This window comes from Podarcis raffonei, chromosome 7, assembly GCF_027172205.1.
Source record: "Podarcis raffonei isolate rPodRaf1 chromosome 7, rPodRaf1.pri, whole genome shotgun sequence".
Classification (NCBI taxonomy): Eukaryota; Metazoa; Chordata; class Lepidosauria; order Squamata; family Lacertidae; genus Podarcis; species Podarcis raffonei.
This window is the reverse complement of record NC_070608.1, coordinates 45,544,272-45,569,832: the sequence shown is the minus strand read 5'-3', so window position 1 is coordinate 45,569,832 and position 25,561 is coordinate 45,544,272. Positions and strand designations below refer to the sequence as shown.

Here is a 25,561-nt window from a genome sequence, read left to right as displayed (position 1 = left end):
ATCCACCCTACCCCGTCTATAAAAGAACAGGGTCAGGGGAGCACGTAAAAGCAACGAGGACCCAGGCAGCAGCAGCAGCAGCAGCAGCAGCATCCCCATCCCCCGCTTCCCTGGATTTAGTGTAACGGAAGGGATAGAGAAAAAGAAAGGAAAGGAAAGAGACAGAGAACGCGGACACGCAGGAGGGAGGAGCTCAGCGTTCGTCTCAGCGGAGGAGGAGGAGGAGGCATAGCAGCATTTCCCCTTGGAATAAGGGACATTCGCTTATTATAAGGGACAGGTGGCGACCTTAAGGCATATGACGCTGCTGATGCTCCTGCTGTGACGACCCCTCAACTGGACACCAGCGGGGGCCCAGATCTCCCAACCTCTGGGTGGCAAGACGTCCAAAGGCCAGTTGCAGAACGTCGCCTCAGAGGCCGCCTGGCCCCCGGGAGAAGCTACAATGCCGGCCCGCTCTGATCAGATGCTCTGCTGGGTGGTCTTCGCTTTTATTTTCATCGTGTATTTTTTGTTTCTATACTGTGAATTTATTTTGTTGCCGTTCTGAGACCTGCTGGTATAGGGCGGCGTACAAATTTAATAAAGAACAGCAATAATTTTATTTTTTTCCCCACCCCCTCCTCCCTTTCTGCTGGTGGGAAGAGCGGAGCGACATTTCCAGTCAAGCGGCCTATAGCGGCGACTTTGCCGCGTCGTCCTGCGGCGCCTTTAAGGGCCGCCGGCAGCTCCCTCGTCATGCGCAAGAGCCGCCTAACCGGGAAGCGCTTGTGCGGCCGCCCAGAGGAGGAGGAGAAGGAAGAGCCGCATCCACCACGAACCGGCTTGTTGTGTGGGAAGCGGGTTTGAGGGGGCACAGTGAGAGGAAGTGGCGCGGGAAGGCCCGAAGCGGGAGAGGCGGTTGCTTGGCGCCGAGGGGCTCTTCTCCCGCTGCCATGGCGACGGCCGCCAGCGAGGACTACTACTTGGCGCTGTGCGCGCGGCCCGTGCACTTCGAGAAGGCGAGCCCCGTCAACTGCGTCTTCTTCGACGAGGCCAATAAGCAGGTGAGGGGGTAGGGTGGGGCTCAGGGCCGAGGGAAGGGGCGGAACCCGCCGGGCAGCCCGTTCCCTCCCCCCCCGCGCGCCTGCCCCCGTGGAACCGGCCGGTCACGTGCTCGCTGGCGCCGCCACCCCTGGGATAGCAGGCGCCTCATAATAATAATAAATACGCTTCCCAACTTTCCCAGACGGGCCCCTCCCTTCAGAAACAAAACCCCCAGCTGCAGCTGCAGTCTATAGCTCCAGAGCTGCTCTTGCCACTCTCTTCCTCCCGCAGTGTGGGCCCACCTTCGTGCCTTGTTTTCTCCTGGGGCTCTCCTGGGGGGGGGCTCTCCTCTACCTCTCAACAGTTGCTCCGCAGGTGGGATTTTTAATGCAGGGATGAGAGGGGAAAGGGCGCTAGGCGAAATTTGAGGAAAAACTTGTTTAAATGTGCAGGAAGCCTGTGGTCTTTAAAAAAAATAAATCCGATGAATCTCCTCTCTTTGCTTTCCTTGGAAAGAATTGTGCCCATCTTAGAAGGGTGTGTGTGCCATCCACTTGCAAATCCGGATTCAGCTGTTGAAAGCCACTGCTAGAATCCAGATCTACTGGAATGGGTGGCTTCTGTAAATACTGATGATGATGTATATTTATAGCCTGGTCATCATCACATAGTTTAATCCCGGAGTGGGGAACAACTAAATAAAAACAATAGCAAATATATACACAGAAAAAAGTTATGTGTCCATAAAGATCTATTAACTAACACACAAATTATCAACTCAGTCATGGAAACAGCCCTGAGAATTACTGTGATCCAGAGTCTTCTCAGTGAAAGAGATTTAGTGCTGTAGGCAGGCCTTGTGTGAGAATTTTGACCCACAGCTGTTGGAGCTGCAGCAAGGCTCTCCAACTTGGTTGTAGGATGGCTGCTTTTCTTTTTACAGAAAAATGGTTCCTGCAATATGTTTGAAGTAATATAACCAGTAAGAAGGGTGGATGTTGGGCAGCACTGCCTATTATCTTGTGAAATGTTTGTATCTGTAAAATGACCAGGTGGAACAAGGAACTTCTTTTAATAGTTGCAAAGAAGGGGAAGTTCAGGTGCAGCTCATTGTGACTTAGGCTGTGGGGAAACTGCCCTTACTGATGCTTTCGGTTCTACAAAAATGTTAAATGTTCAGTTCCCTCTCTGTTCTGAGCATTGACTTTTTTGGGTGTTCTTCTGGCTCTCTGGAATTAGTACTTGCTTTGCCTGGTAGGGATGTCCACATTGTTGCATCATATAGACAGTTTGCTTCAGTTTACTAATAGAACACAAATCATGCTATGGGCAGAAAGGTGAAGGCCAAATTGGGTGTCCATTTCACAATCTCTGCACCTACTATGAGTTTACCTTCAGCACTTCAATTTGCTAGCAGAGATAGTTTTTTCTTGAATCAGTTTTTTAAAGGTGCCATAAATAACTCATGAGAGAAAATTCTATCCCTTTTCTTAATGCAAGAGCCAAAACTGATATAATTTGCAATATTTTTATTGAAAAATACAACTTCTAGTGACAATCACATGTCTGAAACACTAATTTAATTAGTGGGTGCTTTCATGTGATCTCTTTGTTCTCCATGTGATTGCTTAAGTTTCTTGAACGGGCTTCATGTGAGCTTGGTCTTAAAGACAACTGGGAATCTGAAATTTGACATCAAAGCCTGTGTTTGCCACACTGTAGCTTTGACATCTCTTTGGTCTGTTTAAACAGATATGTGCTGTGACATCCTTCTGCTGGTAATTGGACTAAACAAACAAAAAAACATTTTCTCCCACGTGCGAACTGTTGCAATGCACATTTGACTGTGTGTGTGCCTGCAGTTGTTGAACTAGAAGAACATTTGACACAAATTTTCACAATCTCAGAAGCACCCTTTTTAGCTGTTCATGGTTATGGAAGTTGTGACTGTTTTGTGTGTGCACAGTCTGGTTATCAGTGAACTTTTCCAATAAGCATATTGTTTGTTTAAACCATCTCTATCCTGCCTTTCTAAATGTGCCCAGGCATAAAATACATTCCTGAGCAAATAAGTACAAACAAAATAACAGTAGAAAACAGTTTCTACTTTCACTCTTGCCAGCCCATTTCCTTGTCCTCACTAGCTAAAGCACTTGGATAATTCCCTTAATGTGGCAAAGGAAGCTGCGAAACTTGAGCAGCTACTGAAAGCGCACTGCCCCTCATTCCAGCCAGCGTTACCTGAACAGGAACTTGGAGCAGAGCCTTCTCTTAGCAGGCAGAGAAGCGTATTTGAGGAGATGTGATCTCTGAGATGTATGTGACTTCTGACTGCCAGTGAGCTCCTTGTTTCGGGTTCATAAGCTCACTGGCAGCCTGTACAAATTTATATGCCACCACTTGCCCAAGGCCACCAACAGTTGAGTTGCAGCTTCTGCGCAATCTTTGGGAGTGGTATCATGTAAGAATGAATTATGCAACTGACATATTCTAACCTAGTATTTATCAGTAGGGAGAAGTCATTGGAAAGAAGCCTCAAATTGCCCTAGCTGGGGAGGCCCCATGAGCAGCATGCAAGTGGCCAAGAAGGAATTGCAACTGTTGACATTTAGAGAAAATAATGAGAGCTCGTCCTTTATATTTTAAATAAAAGGGGTAAACCAGTTTTTTAAATGAGTAATGCATTAAATTAAACTACATTCATAATTAGAAAGGGATACAGTGGTACCTCGGGTTATAGATGCTTCAGGTTACAGACTCCGCTAACCCAGAAGTAGTACCTCGGGTTAAGAACTTTGCTTCAGGATGAGAACAGAAATTGTGTGTCGGCAGTGGGAGGCCCCATTAGCTAAAGTGGTGCTTTAGGTTAAGAACAGTTTCAGGTTAAGAACAGACCTCCAGAACGAATTAAGTTCTTAACCCAAGGTACCACTGTAATTAGAAAATTTGATGTTTATCTTACTTTGAAAGTTTCTAGAGCAGTGGTTCTTAACCTTGTTAGCATCATGGGTCCCTTTGAGAATCTGATGAAAGCTATCGACCCCCTCCTCAGAAAAATACACATAAACATATATACACAAACTTTTGCATCAACCTTTTTTTCCCCTTTTTTTTTTGCTCCTAGTTCATTGACCCTGTGAAGCCCATCCATGAACCACAGGTTAAGAACTATGAATGAATGTATGAATGAATGAATGAATGAATGAATGAATTGATTGATTTCAGTCACTGACCACAGTGAGTTAATAACCCTGCACTAAAATGAACCTAAATCCGGATATTAACTTTTTAATTACTTAGGTTTTTGCTGTTCGATCTGGTGGAGCTACTGGGGTCGTAGTTAAAGGCTTGGAAGACCGCAATCCCATCTCATTCAGGTAAGTGTGCTCTAAAACAGGTTTGCTGTGTAAAATGGCCATAAATTATCTCCTCTGACAATTTATTGTTTTATAGAATGGAAGACAAAGGGGAAGTGAAGTGCATCAAATTTTCTTTGGGCAACAAGATATTGGCTGTCCAGAGAACATCAAAGAATGTGGTAAGAAATTGCAAGTTTAAAAAAATAATTCAGATAGTCAAGCACAATGAAATGTAGGCTAATAGACTAGCTGATAATGTTAATACAGTCACTGTGGCTTAGAAGTACAGTGGTAGCTCGGTTTATGAACTTAATCCGTTCCGGAAGTCCATTCTTAATCAAAACCGTTCTTAAACCAAGACGTGCTTTCCCTAATGAGGCCTCCCACCGTCAGTGCCCTTCCACCGTTCTGATTCTGTTCTTAGACTGAGGTAAAGTTCTCAAACCAAGACACTATTTCTGGTTTTGCTGAGTTTGGAAACCAAATCTTTCTTAAACCGAGGTACCACTGTAATTAGGGAAAGGAAGATTAAAGAAACTTGATCGAATTGAGCCTCTTGGGTTTTATTTCTTTATTCTATTTAAACCTCTGTCCTGGGGCGTGTGGGAGTGTTTATAGCCATTCCCTTTGTCCTTGGTGGCTCATGTCTTGTAATGGGTTCTCTGCAGGGGGTTTTTCTTTTATTTTGTTTTAATATATTTACTATTAGCTTAACCTGAGTGCAACTGCAGCTCTGGAGGCAAGAGCTTGGGATCTGAATTATGACAGTATTATGACTCACCATTACATTTGTCTGTAAATCATTTTCTCCTTTACATTTCTGCAGTGTCTTGAACAGTATTTCATTCCATGGCCAATTAAAGTTTAGGGGGCATTTAGGTGGAAAGTAGGATATTAAAACAGAAAAGAAGCTCTTAGATGTGTGTCTTAATTTATGAAGGAGATTCAATTATATTAATAGTCTTACTCTATGCAGTTAGGTGTGCCTAAACTATGGTTGCCTTCTAAATCCGGCCCATGGACGGTCCGGGAATCAGTGGGAATCATTCTACATGAGTAGAATGTGTCCTTTTATTTAAAATGCATCTCTGGGTTATTTGTGGGGCACAGGAATTCGTGCATATGTTTTTTTCCAAAATATAGTCCGGCCCCCCACAAGGTCTGAGGGACAGTGGACTGGCCCCCTGCTGAAAAAGTTTGCTGACCCCTGGCTAAGCCAATTAAAATCAGTGAGCTTAGATGTACCTAACACTGTGTGGTTTCAGCCTATGTGTTTCTTAATTGCTGCTTTTCTTGTTGTTCCAGGACTTTCTGAACTTCATTCCAGACTTCCCACAGATAGAATATACTCAAGAATGCAAGGTACATTTAAACAAATACTGTTTAACTTAGTTAAACTAAGTTAACTCTTTAAAATATTATAGCCTCCATCAACCTTCAGTTTGCTGGTTCATAAAAAAAGTTTCAAAATGCAGAATGGAGTCATCTCACTTTTATTATTGTAGTTCTTCAGAATGCTTTAGGTTCTAGTTGCCCACTAACACCAGTATTCTTGCCTTTAAAAATAATGTTGACCATCAGCAAGGTTTAGCCAGTAGCTTTCATTTTACAGTGATGAACATTGGGATGTAAGGACGTGAAAGCTTGTTCATTTAAGTGGATCAGATTTCATAGTTGGAAGTATTAAAATCCCCAAATCCGTTCTTGAACAAGCAGTAGAAAGTAACAAATAAGGCCCAAGCATATATAATGAACAGTCCTCTTTCAAGAGGCAGAGCCCTTCTGCTTTTTTAGGAACCTCTCTTGCTTATAATCAATTTTGAAAAGGACTCAGCCACTTCATGAGATTGCAGTGCAGATAATCTACCCTTGAAGTGCAGTTTCTCTTCCCATTTAGTTAGTCTCGCAATCTGTTCTGAAACATTTATTCAATGGAAGCACGTGATAAAATTTCAGTTATCCTATCCTGAAAAAGCTAGCTCACTGTGCTGATGTTCATAGTGATAGGAACCAATTCTTCCCATATTTCTCCAAAATCCAGTTTTGTAATTTACCTGCTTGAGTGGATTCAGGAAACCACTAACCCTGCACAAACAGCTATGCTAGCTCATGCTGTCCCATGTCTCTTCATCACGTGTTCTTGAATGCACGGAGAGGGTAGTCTGAATTGTGCTTGTGTACATGCAATTTTATTTCATAGAACCTACATCCATGTGATAAATTCTAATTATGTGAAGCAGCTTTTAGAGTCATTGTGAAAGAGTCCAATACAGCAGCTTTCTGTTGTTGGTGTTGTTTATGAATTTCCTCACCTTTCTGCAAAAGTACACAAGTTGTGTCATAAGACAGACTATTCTGTGATTCTGGTGTCTCTGACACATGGCTGACCAACTTTTCCTGAAAACCTCAAGACTGCTTGTAGGTGTTTTCTAATGCTCCAGTCAATCTTTTGTAGTTTAAGCCTATTGCTTCTTGTGTGATCCATAATGGGCAGTGTGAATACCATTCAACAAACATTCTACCGTTATTTTTTATATTTCTTAAACCTAGTAACTGATGCAGAGTATTTCAAACCCTGACAACTCAGGGGATTAGAATTAATTCACATTAATTTTGCTTTGTCCATTTTTCACCATGCTTCTAGTCACTTAGAATGGAGCATTATGAGTAACATCTAACACAGATAGTTACAGATACAAGTAACAGATACAATGTAATGATTGGCATGACTGACATTGGATGCCTTTGCTTAACATGTGTGGATTTGCATTTTTCCTGAGAGGGTGATGAGATAGCCATGTTATCAGATGTCCTGTTTTACAGTACTGTATTACTGCTACAGAGGGGATGCGGGTGGCGCTGTGGGTTAAAGCCTCAGCGCCTAGGACTTGCCGATTGAAAGGTCGGCAGTTCGAATCCCCGCGGCGGGGTGCGCTCCCGTCATTCGGTCCCAGCGCCTGCCAACCTAGCAGTTCGAAAGCACCCTCGGGTGCAAGTAGATAAATAGGGACCGCTTACTGGCGGGAAGGTAAACAGCGTTCCGTGTGCTGCGCTGGCTCGCCAGATGCAGCTTGTCATGCTGGCCACGTGACCCGGAAGTGTCTGCGGACAGCGCTGGCTCCCGGCCTATAGAGTGAGATGAGCGCACAACCCTAGAGTCTGGCAAGACTGGCCCGTACGGGCAGGGGTACCTTTACCTTTATTACTGCTACAAATCTTCACTGAATATTTCAATTGCATTTGAAAGCTTAATGTTGGAATGAATGTAGTAGAATTTGCTCTGAGTATGCATGCATAGGATGAGATTCTAAGTTTAGTTTCATATTTCTTTATTATAAACTAAGCTTTAGGATGCTTGACAAGGGTATGTGATAATATAATACTTGTATTTGCATAGTGACAAACATGTAGAATGTACTGTATATGATAAAATATTGTCAATGAGGATTCATATTTGCTTGGAAGCTTTACTTGCACATCACAAGCACTTGTGACACTCTTGAACATGGGGGACTCCTTTCTAGATTTACTGCTGGAACTGAAACATGTAAACTAGAACAGGAGACCCATGATAATTCTGCCTTAAATGAACTTGTATGCATATTTGCCTATTTCAACTGAATGTTGTTTGCTATTAAAGACCAAGAATGCCAACATTTTAGGATTCTGCTGGACAGGCTCTGCAGAAATCGTCTTCATAACAGATCAGGGAATTGAATTTTATCAGGTAAGAAAAACAATCTGATCTCCTTTCTTTCAAGTATATTACGTTGTTCTGCCATATTTGCTCTGTTTTAAAGGCCAAGTGACATTTCAGTGCCAGATGAGCTAAATCCTGTAATTTTGTGTTTGGCTTTTGAAATTTAAATTTTCCTTTCCACACTTAAGTAATCCCATATTGGTGAAGAAGGAAATGAATATTCTAATAGAATACTGCAGGAAAGATCTATCATCAGTGCTCCCAATTCTAAGCAGTTAGTGGGACCACAGGAAGGGCCTCCCCTCCAGATCGCAAGACTTGAGGTGATGGATGTTGGGAGAGGCTCTCCTTAAAGTATTTGTGTCAGGGCTTTATATCATAATGTCAGTACATCTAATTGGCCTCAGTAGCATATAGGGAGCCAGTGCAGCTGCTTGAAGAATCATTGTTACCTGATTCCACTTTGATACACACCTGACATCTGAAGGCAGCCCTGTTTAGGGAAGTTTTTAATGTTTGATGCTGTGTATTGTGTTTTTAATATTTGGTTGGAAGCCGCCCAGATGGACGGGGTATAAATAAATTATCATCATCATCATCATCACCACACAACTCAGAAGTTTTGACAACCAGATTCTTCACATGCTGTCTGCCCACCTAGAGCAAATTTAAATATTTCTTAGGATTAGCGACTGTAAAATATATTGCATTTTTGGAAGTATACTGGAATTTGTTTGTGTCTTCAGGTGTTACCAGAGAAGCGAACTTTAAAACTTTTGAAGAGTCAGAATATCAACGTAAACTGGTACATGTACTGTCCTGAGAGTTCCGTAATTCTTCTGTCTACCACAGTTCTTGGAAATGTTCTACAGCCGTTCTATTTTAAGGTAATAGTAGTAGTCGAGTGTCCAATGTTATCATCCACATTGCTTTACTTAGCTGCTCAGAGAGCTTTTTAAAACTATGCTGCGTTTCATTGCATTCCCTTGCCTTTCATTTGCTCCCAAATATACACACCTTTCCTACTTCTTTGGCTTTAGGCTTGGCTATGTTTTATATGGCACTTGGAGGTGCTGTTTGTATGCTCTGGTCAGCAAATGGTTTATCTGGAAGACAGTTTTGTGAGAAGGGTGGGGGGGGGGTGTGTGTTGGAACTTGGAAGCATCATGAAGCTGCAGCGAATCTCTACTTCTTTTCATATATCTACCATCTGTCCCCAGAATTTACGAAAAACGCACCTTCTATTCAGCACCTGCTTTGACCTGTAGACTTTTTTTAATGTTGTTGCAATTTCAAAGGAAAAGTCTCCAGTAAAACATGTCAGAAGTCAGTCATAATGTATAACTTTTGTTTTAACCCCATGACTTAATTTCCTTTTCTCCAAAGATGAGGTGTTTGAAAGTTGATTTAGTAGTGCAGGTCACAGCTGCAAATTAATTTTGAGAACAAACTGTAAGGGGGCGGGGAGGACAGATTCAGAGCCAGCAGAATATTTTTAGATGACAAAGTACCTTGGACATTTTCTAGCTTCAGTTTGTGCTAGCTTACTTAATAGTTAATGCTGGAATATTAAGTAACGAAATGGATGGCTCGGATAGGTTAGTTATTTAATGAACAGTTCACTCAATCATAAGCCTATTTTTGTGGATCATTAAAATCAATGAGTATAATATTAAGTTGCAAATTTAGAATTGCAAGTTTAAAACTTGGTTTTACTGCTTGGTACTGGGCACGCTCAAGTTTCTGAGAGAAAATATTGTGGGCTGGGATAATTTTTATGCAAACCATAAGAGGAACCACATAGAATTATATGCAACATTTTCAACATGCTTTCTTCTAGGGTGGAACTATGTCAAAGCTGTCCAAGTTTGAAATCGAATTACCCGCAGCTCCAAAGGCGTCCAAACTCAGTCTTTCTGAAAGAGATATTGCTATGGCTACAATGTAAGTATTATCGTTGGGGTTTTTCCCCTCCCTTTAGATTTATGTCCTAAAATGTGGACATGTTGCCCCTAATATCTCTTCCTTTTCTTTCTTTCTTACTAAGCAATTGGTTTGCTCTACAGTTCTGTTTTCTAAGAGAGGATGTGAAATAGCTACAGATAACAGCCACTTTCTAATTCCACTTATTTCAATGAACAAAGGAAACTTAAAATGTACACAGTAGAGCAAGTTACTGAAGCCTAGTTTGTTTTGAATTCAAAGAGTCCCCTCTTGAACACCTTAAAATTGATTTTTCCCCCTAAAAGGAACTGCCTGAGACAGGCAAAGACCCTAGCCCAATCCTCCCTATATTTACTATACTCTCTTTATTTAGTTACTACAATAATGCATTTCATCTTTTCAGCCCAGAATCTTTCAATTCCCCTTTCCTTTCAACTTGAAAAATACTGGTCCTTTCTGTGCAGCTTGGAAGTCGCACCTATCCTTAGTTCCATGGATTGGCACCTTTTTAAAATTAATTCTGTATTAATTTCAGTGCAGGAGTTAAGGAAACTTTTAAGTCTTCCCCAAAGGAAATAATGGTTCTACTGTGATGGATTCCACTTATGGAATTGTGAGCCTTTATTTACAAGCATTATCAATATACAGTATTGTAAACTATAATGGCTGTCAAGAGAGACCTTAGAAATCCATTCATACCCTTTTCTTTGAAATTTACTCATGAGTTCATACAAAATAGAATAATTTTATCTCCTTAGATATGGGCAACTTTATGTTCTGTACTTGAGACACCACTCACGGACATCCAACAGCACAGGAGCTGAAGTAGTTCTTTATCACTTACCAAGGCAAGTTTGTCTGTTATTTATAATTTTGATAAGATTAAAGAATTATAAAATTATAATAAAATAAATGCTCTTGATAATAATACGCTCTCTGTCTCTCCATGCTTAAATTTACCACAGAGAAGGCTCCTGCAAGAAGTTGCATATATTGAAGTTATACAGGACTGGCAAGTTTGCACTAAATGTTGTGGACAACTTGGTGGTAGTTCATCATCAGGATACTGAGGTACTACTTTCCCCTGTGGTTTTATTTCTCATATTAAACATTAACTGCTGAAGCCTTCCATTTTATCTTCCTTTGCCTGCTTGTGCTTCAGATTGTTAAGATCATTCATTATATCACCAGGCCCCGACCTGGCCACACTGATCCATGCGACGGTCATCTCCAGGCTTGACTACTGTAATTCGCTCTACGCGGGGCTGCCCTTGAAGCTGTCCCAGAAACTCCAGCGGAATGCTGCAGCGAGGCTCCTCACAGGGTCTTTGCCATGGGAGCATATTCACCCAGTGCTTTTCAAGCTGCACTGGCTCCCGGTGGAGTACAGGGTCAGATTTAAGGTGCTGCTTTTGACCTTTAAAGCCCTTCACAGCCTAGGACCCTTGTACCTACGGGACCGCCTCTCCTGGTATGCCCCACAGAGAGCCTCAAGGTCCATAAATAACAACACCCTAGTGGTCCCAGGCCCTAAGGAAGTTAGATTGGCTTCAACCAGAGCCAGGGCCTTTTCAACTCTGGCTCCGGCCTGGTGGAACGCTCTGCCTCATGAGACCAGGGCCCTGCAGGATCTGTTTTCTTTCCGCAGGGCCTGTAAGACAGAGTTGTTCCGCCTGGCCTTTGGCTTGGAGCCAATTTGATTCCCTCCCTCTCTTTCTTTTTTCTTTTCCTTCTCCTCCTGCGATGAGGCTACATTTTAATATTTTAATGTTCCATTATTTTAATGTTGTATTTTATTTTTGTTTTTAAGTTGTAATCATTCTTCTTGTTTTTATTATTGCTTGTAAGCCGCTCTGAGCCCGGCCTTGGCTGGGGAGGGCGGGGTATAAATAAAAAATTATTATTATTATTATTATTATTATTATTATTATTATTATAATATACAAGAATAAAGTTAGGTGAAAGTTGTAGCTGTGTAGGGCACAACAAATCTTTTAAGAGCATCGAAAGAGCCTGCTGGATCAAGGCCATGGTCCTTTTAGTCCAGCATCCTGTTCTGACAGTGGCCAACCAGATGCCTGTGAGAAAGCAGCAAACAGGCTTCAAGCACAAGAGCACCCAGCCCTCACCCCTCCTGTGCTTTCCAGGAACTGGTGTTCAAAAGCATTACTGCCTCCAACTGTGAAGGCAGAGCATAGCCATTACGACTAGTAGCCCCCAATAGCCCTTTGGTGAGATCTAGATACCTTCATGTGCAAAAAGAATTCCACTAGCACAACAGAATTTCCCTGCCTTTGCTACTCCAGTGCTCGATGGCTGTTGATAGTCTAGGAACAAGAAGCAGCGGAAGAAGAATGGAAAAAATTTAAGGACTACTTAAAGAAATATTACAAAATTAATGAAAGTTAGAATGATGTTGGACTAGAAAATAAATGGTTACTATTAGTAATGGATAAGATAAGGAGAATAAGGAAGATTAAACTAAATTAAAATAAGGGAAGATTTGCTGAATAATTGATTAGAAATTGGAATACAGAAAAGGGAGGCATGAGGAAGTCGGAGAAGAAAGGTATAAGAAAATAAGATCTGAAATTGTACTTGTTTTTGTTTTTGTTTGTTTGTTGTGTTTATTGTATTGTATTGTTATGTTTTTGTGGTTATAAAAAATTCTTTAATAAAAATTATATATAAAAAAAAAGATAGTCTAGGAACAAAGCCTGCCACCATGTGTCATTAGTGGATTATTTTAAAAACCAATGTGTGTAATTAGTTATCATACCATAGAAGGATGGAGGAGGACGGAAGAGAAGTAAAACAATAACTGCATATTGTGGTGTGATGAAACTGGGGAGAAGCCCTGTTAAACCAAGAGAACAAGAGGAGTGGGGAAAGGAGAGGCAAAAGGGAGCCTGCATGCGAAATAGCTGTGCTCAGTGCTTGGGGGGAATTGGTGAATGAGATTGTATGCATGTTGACCTATTATGAGTATAACTTCACATGTGAGTTTAGGCAAAAGACAGCTGGTTCCTGGCAGCACTGCGAGTGATTTTGCTAGGGTGGTTAAATGGACAAGTTGTAATTCTGACATGCATCTAAGTATGTGCATGTGGTCTGATTGTAAATGGGCTGTATTTGAGTTTTGGCTTTGGTCCCACTCTCTGTTAGCAGTTGGCCCTTGAAGGTCCTCCACACCTCATATCAGAAGTCTGACAAGGCTACTCCACCATTTTTGCACTTTTCCGTACAAACTAGTTTTGATGTGCATCACAAGGGAACTTACTTCTTTTTGTCAATTTTAGACTTCTATTATATTTGATATCAGACTCAAAGGAGAATCTGATGGCACAGTTACCCTTCACCAACTTGTACTTCCAGCTCGATCCATACAACCCTATCAGATTCCTGTGGCAGGTAGGGGTGTTTTCTATTTAAGTAGCTTGGAAATCTAGTTAGTAGAGAGATCTAAAGAAAGAGATACTGGAAAATGTAACATTTGACTGTGCATCTATCACTTGGGTTTCCATTTTATTTAACAACTAAGGAATAATACTGATTAACTTCTGCTATATGTTTCAAATATCTTGTTCACGGGAAGAAACAGTATCATCTCTAGGCTGTTGGCTGTCATTGCCTGGAGAGAGCTAGCAGGCCCCCTGGCCAGGGGGAAGCTTCCCCTGCTTGTGTTTGCCCCCCCCCACACCATGATTGCAGCTTTTAAGCAGCCTGTGTCTCTACACCAGAGTAGTCTTCGGCTCCATGTGAAACACTGTGAAAATTTCATGTTCATCTGTCAATTTGAACGGGATTTGGAAGATGAAGACTGGCTAGAGTCTTTGCTTCCTGATCCTTATATAAGGATGGATGGAAATTTGAGTGAGCTGTATGAAAATGTACTGAGAAGCCCCTTGTCGGTCACTCCCCTACCATGTGCCTCCACCCACAGTGAGTGTAGCCGAAGTATCAAGGGAAAGTGTGAAGACCAGGTGCTGGGAGCTTTAAACCACCTGGCAAATAACCTTCTCCATCCTGTGTCATCTGGGTGTCTGTTGCTGCCCTTATGCAAGCCCTGTCTCTGCAGGCTCAGTTCTGACATTTGGGTCACAACATGGTACACAGGAGATGAGGAGTGGTGCTGCTCCTTAACCACCATTTCATGGGCACTTTCTCCAGATTCCACCCAGAACTCTAAATAAGCCTATAGCTCTAAAACAAAAGTGATCCCTTGAGGGAAGGTATTGGGGACCCTGTGCAACAAATAGTCAACCTGTGTGTTGGCTATAAAGGATTTAGTACTGTAGCTGATTCATCAGTAAATGCTAATAAGCAATCTGTTTATTTTATCTATTTTTATATGAATTTGTTGTTTAAAATATTACAATAAGCTCTGGGCCTAATCCTCCTAGACCATACCCTTAACTCCTCAAGGTATATTGATGTGGAATAGATTACTACTGTGAATCTTCATCAAAACAAATTAATCTCTTCAGGATCATGAGTAATTGATACAATCTCTTTCTCCATGTGCAGGTCCAGCTTCTGTAACCAGTCAGTTCCCAGTTCCCTGTAAACTCTGTATCCTTCAACAGTTTGTGTTTTGTTCTGAAACTGAACCCCAGATCTTTTCTTTCTCTAAACATGTTGCTTTTTATATCTGGAGGGAGCAGAATTGAAAAATATTGCAATAGAAATATGCATTGAATCTTTGACGAGTATAAAATAGCACTATTTGGCATTCAACACAGCCCTATGCTTGGGCATTCAGTTGGGTTTATGCCCAGTTAAGTGTGCTCAGTCTTATTTCCCCAGCCTTATGAATCAAGAACTTTATCATGTGATAAGGCTTGGAGGGTGGTTGGGGTGCCAGGATTAAGCTTGCACATCTCCCTTTTGTATATTAAGTTAGTCACATAACTGTTTGGATCCAGCTCATAAAGTGACTTTGTTTTTGCCCCCCTCTTTATCATATATTTATTTCTAATAAAACATAACCAAATATAATAACATATACCAAAGAAAATATATATATATATATACACACACACACACACACACACACACACAAGCATAACAAATTAATGTCACAAAATTCAGAGTAGCACAAATGGGTTTACTTTCTTCTGTACCTTATTATTCAAGTACATTACGAAATGACACCATTTCTCAATGAAGACATTATCTAGTTTTCTACCTTCTCTTCATATATGTCAGCCTAACCATACATACTGTGTTTCAGATTTTGTTAGTTATTCTCTCATGGATGGTGTTCTCATTTCCCTCCACTTTTGACAAATAGCAATCCTAATAGTAATTTTGGCAGCATTTAAGAGGTGCCATGAAGTGACTTTGTAGACCCCTGAGTCCTTATAGAGACTCTATGGCCAATACACTTCTGTGGAGTTTTGTTTAACATTTAGATTCTTCATCCTGGATTGTCTTTCAGCCTGATATTATCATCAGTGCGAGCGAAGGTATGTCTGAAGCTGTCAGAGCTCTTCTGTTTTCATCAGTTTGTGTAATTACAATGCTATCTTTTTTTTAAAAAAACAAAACAAACACCAAGTATGTTCTATCCTGATATTTAAGATATTAAAAAACCACACTCAAGTGGGTTGGTGGAATATCTGACTCAATGAAAAGCTAGTTATGAATTGGTAACTTCTAATGTAGTATCATAATGTGGTTGTAAGGGAATGTTTTGGTCTGATGTTGGAGTCTGTTTGTACAAGCATTATATAAGGACAAAGATGCTATATGTAAAGTCTGGCTTGGAAGTGGCTCATATTACTGTTGTAAGTTTAGATTCCTTTTGGAAAAGGATTTGCTATTGGTTTTTTTTCCTTTCCAGGTTACCTCTGGAATCTGCAGGTGAAACTGGAGCCTATAGTAAATCTCTTACCAGACAAAGGAAAACTAATGGACTTTCTTCTTCAGAGAAAAGATTGCAAGATGGTTATTCTTGCTGTGTGTTCTCAGAGTAAGATTTTGCTTCCTGTTTCCAGGAGCTGTTCTTTTGAAAAACTTTTTGCGAAGTTAATTCTAAAATCTCTCTCTTTCACACTATGCCATTCCCATATTAAGTACCTAAAGTATCAGTTATCTGGCCTCTAGTTAGCATAAGAAGATTTAAGGGTAACTATATTATGGGGACTACCAGCTAGTTTATTGTAGTATGAAATGTGGTTCGGAGCGATGCATAAATACAGATACTAATTTTCAGAGGTATTTGCAGAATTTAATATGCCAGTGTTCCTTGCTACTAATTTTGTCAGGTGTGTTTTTTGTTGCAGTGTTAAGTGAGCCAGACGGAGGATCATTGAGTGTGGTTGCTACCGTTTTTGACAAACTCAATCATGAATATAAGAAATACTTGGAAGCAGAGCAGACTTACAATATGGCAAGTTATGAACATCATTTTCTTTGCCACATGCCTTGTATATACTGTTTCTGATTAGCAGTAATCTTTGATCACTGATTTGACAGTGTTCAAATCTGTAATTCCTTGCACAATGAAAAGTAGCTTCTCTAATATATATATACATACACACACACACACACACACACACATATATATACATATATATATATACACACACGTAACTAATGCTCAAATATGATCACTGCAATCCCTAAAAAAGGAACTAGTTAATTTTTAATTTGTGGGGGGAAATAATTCCACACCAAAGCCCACTAAATATGTGAAGCTGAATGTTGGAAGATTCAGGACAGATAAAAGAACGTACTTCTCCAGGCAGTGCATAGTTAGGGTTTGGAACATAACTCCTATAGGAGGCAGTGATGGCCACCAACTTGGATGGCTTTAAAAGAAGATGAGACAAATTCATGGAGGATAAGGCTATCATTGGCTGTTACCCATAATGACTATGCTCTGCCTCCACAGTTGGAGACAGTATGCTTCTGAGTACCTGTTGCTGGAATCTGCAGGAGGAGAAAGTGCTTTTGTGCTCAGGTCCTGCTTACGGGCTTCCCATGGGCATCTGGTTGGCCATTGTGAGAACAGGACAGCCATTGGTCTGATCGAGCAGGCTCTTATATTCTTACATATTTGAAGGCATTGCCATTTTAATTAAAGTTATAGTTCTGGTTTAATCCTGATTTTACTTATTTTGTATACCTTCCTTTCTTTGAAGATCACAGGGCAGTTCGCTACATAAAAATACATCTTTTGTGTTCTCATTTTGTAACAAAAAACCAGAAACAAACCAATAACCCCCCTCCCACAAACACATTTAAAGGCCATAGATAGTTTAATCAGCCAAAAGCTCTGTTATAGAGAAACATTTTCACTTGGTGCCTAAAGATACGTAATGAAGGCGCCTGGTGAGCCCCCCTAGGGGAAAGCATTCCACAGACTAGGAGCCACTGCAGAAAAGGCCCGCTCTCATGTTGCCACCCTCATGGAGGAGGCACCCGAGACATAAACATGGATTTTGGTTAGTCATTGGAATCTATTACCAAGTAAGGCGTGGTAGCTGACTAAGTCACTTTTGAGTAGACTGATTAAGTTAATAAACATTACTTAAATTCAATAATTTCAGTGGGTCTACTCGAGTATGGCTTTGTCAAATACAACCCAGTGTATCTAGGTGTCGAGGTATAAAATTAGTAAGTGCTATCAGCCCTTCAATATATGTTATATCTCAAAATATTTTCTGGTATTTTTCAGGCACTAGAAACTGGGCAGAGCAGAAGCAATCCACCTCCCAAACGGCCAGTTCGTACCCAGGCAGTTATTGATCAGTCAGACATGTATACGCATGTTTTGTCTGTTTTTACAGAAAAAAAGGTTGGTTGATAAAGACACACCAGCACGCTGATTTAACTTCATAGGTCTTCATATGTTAGTTCAAAGAGAGGCGAGTATTAATCACAGCTGACAGTAACTAATACTGTTGTGGTAAACAGAAAGTAGTTTGTCAGTCTCTCTGAAGCAGGAAGAAAGTCTGAATAGCTGTCAATCAGACACTTTAAACCTGGGGGTCCTTATCATGTCCCCCCCACATGCTGTCTTCTCCACATTGCACCAGATATATTTTTTTTATCTGACAGGTGGTCTCCCTAGTGTGCAGTGCTCCTCCTCTGGCTGCTTGTTATTTCTCACTGAGCTTTTACTGCCCATGCCCACATCATTCCTAAAATGATAGCCAACCTTTTCACTGGCTGAAGAGCAGAGAGGACTTCTGTACCTGTGTGTTGTAGGTACAAGGACAAAAATTGAGTTGATGGAGGCCATGGGAAGAAAGGCGGAAGCAAGGACTATGGCTGCAGGTGGGGTGTGAGAGAGGAAGTTGGTTGACAGAGAGAGCAAGCTTATTTTCTGGGGCTCAGACCCCACTTCTGCCTTGTTGTACTGCCTCTTGGGCAGGTTACTTACCTTCTAGGCTCACCAGTTTGACTTCTGTAATGAATGTTTTGCGACTGATGATGGTCATGAATGGGACATATTCCCCCCGGCAGACGTTTTGTGACACTTTCTCAAAGGTAGAAATGAATCCACAAACTAAAAAAAATGACTCCTGATTTAAACAGATTCTTTATTGGAGTTGAAGCATCTCCTTTAGTAAATTCTCCTTTTCCTGTTTAGGAAGCACCTCACAAGTTCACTATAGCTGTCCTAATGGAGTATATTCGCTCACTCAACCAATTCCAGATAGCTGTTCAGGTAAAAACTTAAAATGTCTTGTTATATAAGATTATGATTCTCTATCCCGGTTAACTACTTTTAGACTGCACACTAGTTACCAATTTTTGAAATATTAAAGCTGTTTATTAAGTAAAATTAAAATGTGCTCATTCCCCTTATACAGACATTCCACATTCTTTTACAGTACCGTTGCATTAGTTTGCATGTAATGATATATGAAGTTTTAGAGGTGATTTGAGGTGACAGAGCAACTTATAGATATCAACTAAGTATAAATATGACAAATAGCACTATGAAGAGTTTGGGCTAGCAATGAACAGATGTTTTGGGATCAAAGCTACAATTGTACATTTTTTTTCCTTCTGAAACGCTGGAGTGTTTGCTTATTCAAATATTCAGGATTGGAAATGAGCCTTTGTAATTGTGCTAATTTTGAGCCCTTGTGTCGGCATCTTTCAGTGTAAGGTTTCTAGTTCACGTGTGAATATACATGCACCCATACAGTTGGAGAAAGTCCATTTGTTTGCCACCACCTTTCATACACTGCATTACCCTCCTTCAAATGGAGAGCTCTGCTCACCCAATAGTGTTAGGTAGGCTGGATTAGTCTTAAAGGTAGTATTGAGTTTCAAGTTGCTTTCAGCTACAGCTCCTTCCATCCAGGCACTTGAACCTCCGTTTGCTTGTCCAGTCTTCCTGCTCCAAAGGCCACAAATGCTATAGGGAACTATCAACAGGGCAGGCTCATGAGAAAATGTCTCAATTCCCTTTCAACCTCCAGAAGAGAAAAAAGAAAAATCTGTTTGAGTATTCTTAAACCCAGTAAACCCCTTCCCAGCACAGAAAGTATGGAGTTGAAAAGAATTTAGCTCAAGTTGAAGAAAGATCCAGAGGTAGAGAAGGGATCAACCTTGCTCTGTTCAGACTTCATATCTGTTCCTGCTGCCTTCTTCTCACTGGCCAAGAGGTTGAAGTAGGACGAGCTGCAGCCAAAGACCTATCTGAAGAGTTCAGAGCAGGGCAAGGGGAACCTGTGGCCCTCTTCATGTGGTTGGACTCAGACTCCCATCAGCATGGCCAGGGATGACGGGCGTTTGCATCTGGAAGGCCACGGGTTCCCCATCGCTGCTATACAGACTAGGAGCCTTTAGCTCTACTAAGTTCTAGTACTGAATTCAGAAAATTGTAGTATTTTTTTAAAAAACAACAACACCCTGCATGTATATGTGCCCTTTTCCAGTTAACTTTTCTTGTGTTTCACCCCCTAGAACTAAGGTGATAACGTAGTAGTTAAATACTTGCCTAGTTACTACTGGTTTAAGCAGTCTTTTTCCTTGCCTCCTTAGCATTATCTATACGAACTGGTCATCAAAACCCTTGTTCAGCACAACCTATTCTATATGCTTCACCAGTTCCTGCAATATCATGTTCTCAGTGATTCAAAACCTCTGGTAAGTTAGTTTCTTTCGTCCTTCACCATACGGCTTTCATTGCTTCTTGGTTAATTCTATGCTGCCCTTTCACCAGACTTTGTAGGTGTATCTTCATAGCAGGAACCTGGACTCTGGCTCACACTATTTTCAACCATGCTACTTTTAGGTTTTAACACATAATTGTGAAGTATTAAGACACTGTTGAACTTCCTGTTTCAGGCCTGCTTGTTACTGTCGTTAGAGAGCATTTACCCTCCAGCACATCAGCTCTCCCTGGATATGTTAAAGGTAAGTACGCAGAGAAAACTTTTAACATGTGATTTCCTTGTCTGCTTATATACCAACAAGTAATCATGAACAAGTATAAATGATCAGAGGTTATAAGTAAGGTAAAGATATAATCTTCATGTCCAGAGTATAGAAAGGATGATTTGTCGTACCTGAACAGTAGATTTATTAGGTAGATGATTAAGTATTCAGATTGGGCTGTTCCTTTTGCATGAGACTCAGACAGGAGAAAAGAATTATGGGAGGTAGACCATTTCTCCTCAGTTTTTCCGACTTGCCAAGCAGGAGCATCACAACAAAAATCTAAAACTAAATTAAACACAAGGCCTACCTCCCCCTGCCTAACACGTGAACAGGAACGAAAGTAAAGAAAGTAATATGCAGCAGCATGGGGGGGAAACCTGCATGTCAAGAAAACAAACCCTCCATGATAAAACTCAGGCATATAATAAATTATTATGTCATATAATGAATACGGTAATAAACCCTGCTCATGAAAATGACTCAACTGCAGACCCACATAGGGATGGTTCTGAATACTTCATTGTCCACCTAATAAATCTGCTATTCAGGTAAGACCAATCATCCTATTTATTATGGTGGACGATGAAGTGTTTGGATTGGGACATACCACATCAATTCCCAACTGGGCGGGACCCAACTGCAGTTGAGCTAACTATAGAACCTGATGAAGGACTGTGCGGCCAAAGGCTGCATCACTTGAAGGTAAAAGATCTAGCCTGTAATGCCTCGTGAAAGTATTAGCCAATGCAAAGTAGCTATTTTACGGATACCCAGCAGGGAAGCATTGGCAGCAAAGACCGCCGACATAGAGGCTGAACTGGTAGAGCGTGGAAATATATGTGATGGAGAAGGTAACTTAAGAGACTCATAAGCCGACAGTATTTAAGCACGTAGCCATCTGGATAATGTGGCAGAAGAAACTTTTTTCCCCAGAGATGAAGTATGAAAAGACACAAACAAGACACTTGTAGTTCTAATGTTCTTTGTACGATGGATATAGATCTTCAAAGCCCGCCGCACATCCAAAGCATGCCCAAGCCTTTTCTTTTGGATGCTGCGGATTAGGACAAAACATTTGAAGCACCAACTCCTGTTGAATATGAAATCTTGAAAGTACTTTTGGTACAAAAATGGGATCAGTGCGAAGCACAACCTCGTCTTTGTGGAAAATACAGAAGTGTTTAGCCAGCAATAAGGCAGTCATGCTTACGGTCTGATGATAAGGAGGCAAGAAGGGCATCCTTCAGCGGATCAATTAAAGAAGCAGGCAAGTTCACATTCAAAACTTTTGATAAACCTTGACCCATTGGTGACAATGAACTTTGCTCATTAGACCCTAATTGGGCATCAGCAAAACCCTAAAATTCAGAATCAGAGGACATGGCTATGTCATTTATATTGCCAGCAGGTGGCAGTAAAACCTCACTAGATGGCTGAGTCATGGATTGCTCTGAAGGAGGTTTGTTTACAGGGGTAGACTGGGGAACAACACTGGGGGGGGGGGAATGATAGTCATTAACATGGAAAGAGTGATTTGAGTGACTGTGAAAAGTATTAGAGGACCCTGCTAGGTTTAGCTGCTTCAACTTTTGTTTCACTTTTTTATGTGGAGAGGCACCCAAGCCTTGCAGAGATTCGTAAGGACACCATCAAAATTTAGTGGGAGGAAATTGAGCCACAGAAGCAGACTGCTGATTCCGTTATTATTGCAGGCAAAACATGTCGCAACAGCCCTTTGCGCCGCTGCAGCGGACAGGAGAAAAAGGAGTTGGAAGCTTATTTTCTTTGTCCCTTCCTTTCTTTGCAGAAACAGTGATTCTTGAAGAAAAGCTGATGCGCTGAATAAAGGGTCCAAAAGGACGCTGAGAGTAAGGCGCAGATCGGCTGTTAGGGAAGCAGCGCACAGTCACTGCAGGAGGCAGTCTGTGACGCACAAAAGTTGAAGAAAAAGGCAACTCAACCGCTGGCAACAGCCAGCAACAAGGAAAAAAGATCAAAATTAAGAAATTAATGAAAAAATAGAAGTAAAACACTGAACATAGAATAGGGAAACATGTTTAGCAGGGAGACAATGGTGCTTTTTTCTTTTTACCTCAGCAGAGGACACCAAACAGTAACAAAGACAGGCAAAGTTGCCAGTAAACAACTAAGGAAGAGGAAGATTACTAAGTAACTAAGAATAACAAAGAAAGTAGTTAAAGAGGACTCAGCTGACTATCAGTCAACAAAACATTGAGAGCTGGGAGAGCCAAACTGCTCAGTCCTAGGCAGGAGGGGGAAAAACTGAGGAGAAACGGGTCTACCTCCCACAATACTTTGCTCCTGCCTGAGTGTTTTGCAAGAGGAACAGCCCAATCTGAACACTTCATCGTCCACCATAATAAATGGCAAGATCATTCCCCTTGTGTGTTGGATTTAGGGCTTTCATTAGTTCAGCAGGCACTAATTGTAGTCACTTTGCTTTCAGAGACTTTCTACTGCAAATGATGAAATAGTGGAAGTTTTGTTGTCTAAACATCAGGTACTGGCTGCCTTGAGATTCATCAGAGGTATTGGAGGCCATGATAGTATTTCTGCTCGAAAGTTTCTTGATGCAGCAAAGCAGACGGAAGATGAGATGCTATTCTATACCATATTCAGGTTCTTTGAGCAGAGAAATCAGCGATTGCGTGGAAACCCTAGCTTCACTCCAGGTAAAGTGTCCATTTGCAAAGCGGGGAGGGAAGTGTGTCAAGATAATCCCAGCCAGCCTTTATCTTTTTATAGAAAAGTTTATTAAACAAGATTGTGTCTTGTAAATCTTAGTAAGCTGGGATAGACTCAAGGTTCAGCAATCTGTTCTTGTACTTTTGGCCACTTACAACCAATGTTGGTTCCAAATCTGCTTTACTGGTAAATATTTTCAGTGAGCCTGCTTAAGAGAAAATTGGAAAAACTGCTGTGGTTTATAGAGTGAATTTAGGGACTTGGCTAAGCCATTTAAATGGAGCTTGGCCACATTTTAGTGAATACTCGTACAAGTTTATTAAGATAACTGAACAGTTGAGGTATTAATACACAACCTGTGGTAAGTTGCCCCTGCCCTCCGTAAGCTGTCTAGACCATACATTTTTAGAACACACTAGCTTTTTAAGTTTAAAGCACTGATTTACAGAGTTCAAATAAAGATAACCCACCACAAACTGTACTGTTTTGCTCTTAAAATATCATTTCTGCAATTAAAGGCACTGTGTCTACATTTTGAATACTGATTTGACAGATTCTCATAGAAAATGACAACTGTAGTAAAGACCATTTAATAGATGGGTAGTGGTTGTGGGGAGTCTGCTGCTTTATGTTTTGGGTTTTAGGAATTCACTTTTAGTCAGAGTGCAAGTAGAAGGAGGACTTATTTCGCTGTAGCTGTTTATATACATTATACTCAACATCAACCGCATTTAATTTAACTGTGGCTAACTTGTTTCTTTATTTTAATGGAGGTACTCTGAATATGACTTAATTGAATACTTCCCTTGGCCAGGGAAGAGTATAGGTGCCTAGATGCATGCATATATCACCATTTTTACCTTGAAAGTCCTCCACACTCAAATCATGAAAGGACTTCTTTCAGGTATACCATGGTGTGGATTTCTTAGTAGCAGGGTTTAAGCATAACAGTGATAAAGAACATAGAAAGGGCTCCTTCCCCTCAGTTTGATTAGGTATGTCCCAGTGTTTGCGGCAATACAAAGCTTATGGGAATCGGCTAGTCTGAATGTAATTTCATATTGTGACAGATATTGCCAAGATAGTGTCATGGACAATTGTGCTGAAGTTTGGACAAGAGGAGGGTAGAGAAACTACTCTAGTGCTGGCTGAAGTGGCATGTTATTTTGATTGTGCTGAGAATCCAGTTTTGTCATAGTAGTACATATTAAACTACTTCCAGTTCATCAACTCTTGGTACAAAGTTTCAGTGCATTTTTTTTTATGTACTATGTTATTGAGCTGGACCAGTGGTCCTGTCTAACAGGTGTGACCAGTCTAGAAATCCTCAGGAACTGCATTCAAATTAAATAAAGTAGTGGGAAGGTATTTCAGATTTAATACCACACAGCCTTTTTTGTTTGTTTTACAGGAGAGCACTGTGAAGAGCATGTTGTGTTTTTTAAACAGGTATTTGGAGACCAAGCACTAATGAAGCCTACTGCTTTCTGAAGTAGAAAAGCTATACGAAATGTATAAACTTAATTTATTGCATTTTATGTACTGATACTTTTGACCTACAAAAATTCCTATTTTATAATAAAGTATATATACACACAGACCCTTTGGCAAATTATTAAAATATTATTTTTCCACTAATGGCTCATTTGTCTCTCCTAAAAATAGAGCCACAAATTGCATTGACTTGCATTTAAAAAGTAGTGTCAGTGGGTCAGCAATCTATTCTCATACATGTCACTTTATATTTCATCAGGAAAGCAAATTCATTGTGTGAAACACTTTCACAAGAATAAAAACTAGAATGTATTAAATAATAATAATTTATGATCCTTCCAATTTTAGTAACACTGTAACTGAAATATGCAGTACTTCCTGGGTCCAAGTTGTTCAGAACTACTGGTCATCTACTTGGGTAGATCTCTAATCTGTCCAGTAATAGTGGTTTGTAGTTGTGCGACAGTAGTCATAGAAACTTGCTGAAACTTATGGTGAAAAGGGCTTCAGGTAGAATTCAACAAGTCCACTGACCACTTTGTTTAAAATGGCTAGAAGAATAAGAGTCTCTCTCTCTCTGTACCTTTGTTTCTCTCTTGTGCTGCACGTGCTTTAGCTTTATTTACTGAGGGTCCTGTGAAGGAAAAGGGAAAAGTTACCAGTTTGATAGTGGTTGGTTCTGCAGAGACAGAAGTAGTATCCCAAAATCAGTTTGCTTGAAATAATTATTTTCCTTTGAGTGAAGGTGTTCTCAGATGGGATGAGAGCTGTCCTTGCAGGCAGAGACTTCTGCATTTACCCCACTAGTTTTGACTCCTGCCTTCATGCTGTGGAGTCATATCCTACACACTATGAGCATAAACAAACCAATTCAAGACATCACATTAATACAGAATGAAGCTCAAGCTGCACCCCTATGCACACT

The 25,561-nt window shown here is 40.8% G+C and overlaps 2 protein-coding genes across 3 annotated transcripts in view; one reads left to right on the top strand and one right to left on the bottom strand.

Annotated features, from left to right (window-relative positions):
- The first annotated feature begins 607 nt into the window (after window positions 1–607).
- Window positions 608–24,740, top strand: RMC1 (regulator of MON1-CCZ1). Its single transcript, XM_053396399.1, has 20 exons — window positions 608–1,046; window positions 4,327–4,403; window positions 4,480–4,564; window positions 5,691–5,747; window positions 8,026–8,112; window positions 8,832–8,972; window positions 9,926–10,029; window positions 10,788–10,877; window positions 10,995–11,100; window positions 13,329–13,440; window positions 14,557–14,601; window positions 15,444–15,497; window positions 15,875–16,003; window positions 16,317–16,423; window positions 17,714–17,833; window positions 18,632–18,709; window positions 20,038–20,142; window positions 20,344–20,412; window positions 22,904–23,129; window positions 24,554–24,740. The coding sequence occupies exons 1-20, from the start codon at window positions 936–938 to the stop codon at window positions 24,631–24,633; spliced, it is 1,983 nt and encodes a 660-aa protein (XP_053252374.1). The 5' UTR covers window positions 608–935; the 3' UTR covers window positions 24,634–24,740.
- Window positions 18,791–25,561, bottom strand: part of NPC1 (NPC intracellular cholesterol transporter 1) — a 46,030-nt gene continuing 39,259 nt past the window's right edge. The window contains exons 25-26 of one of the 2 annotated variants that reach the window (XM_053396388.1): window positions 25,220–25,270; window positions 18,791–19,466 (exon numbers count right to left, since the gene is read on the bottom strand). In XM_053396388.1, the coding sequence (XP_053252363.1) occupies window positions 19,462–19,466; window positions 25,220–25,270 (56 nt within the window). In that variant the 3' untranslated portion in view covers window positions 18,791–19,461. Of the gene's footprint in view, window positions 19,467–24,650; window positions 25,271–25,561 lie in introns of those variants that run through there. The other variant, XM_053396387.1, reaches the window with a different exon arrangement.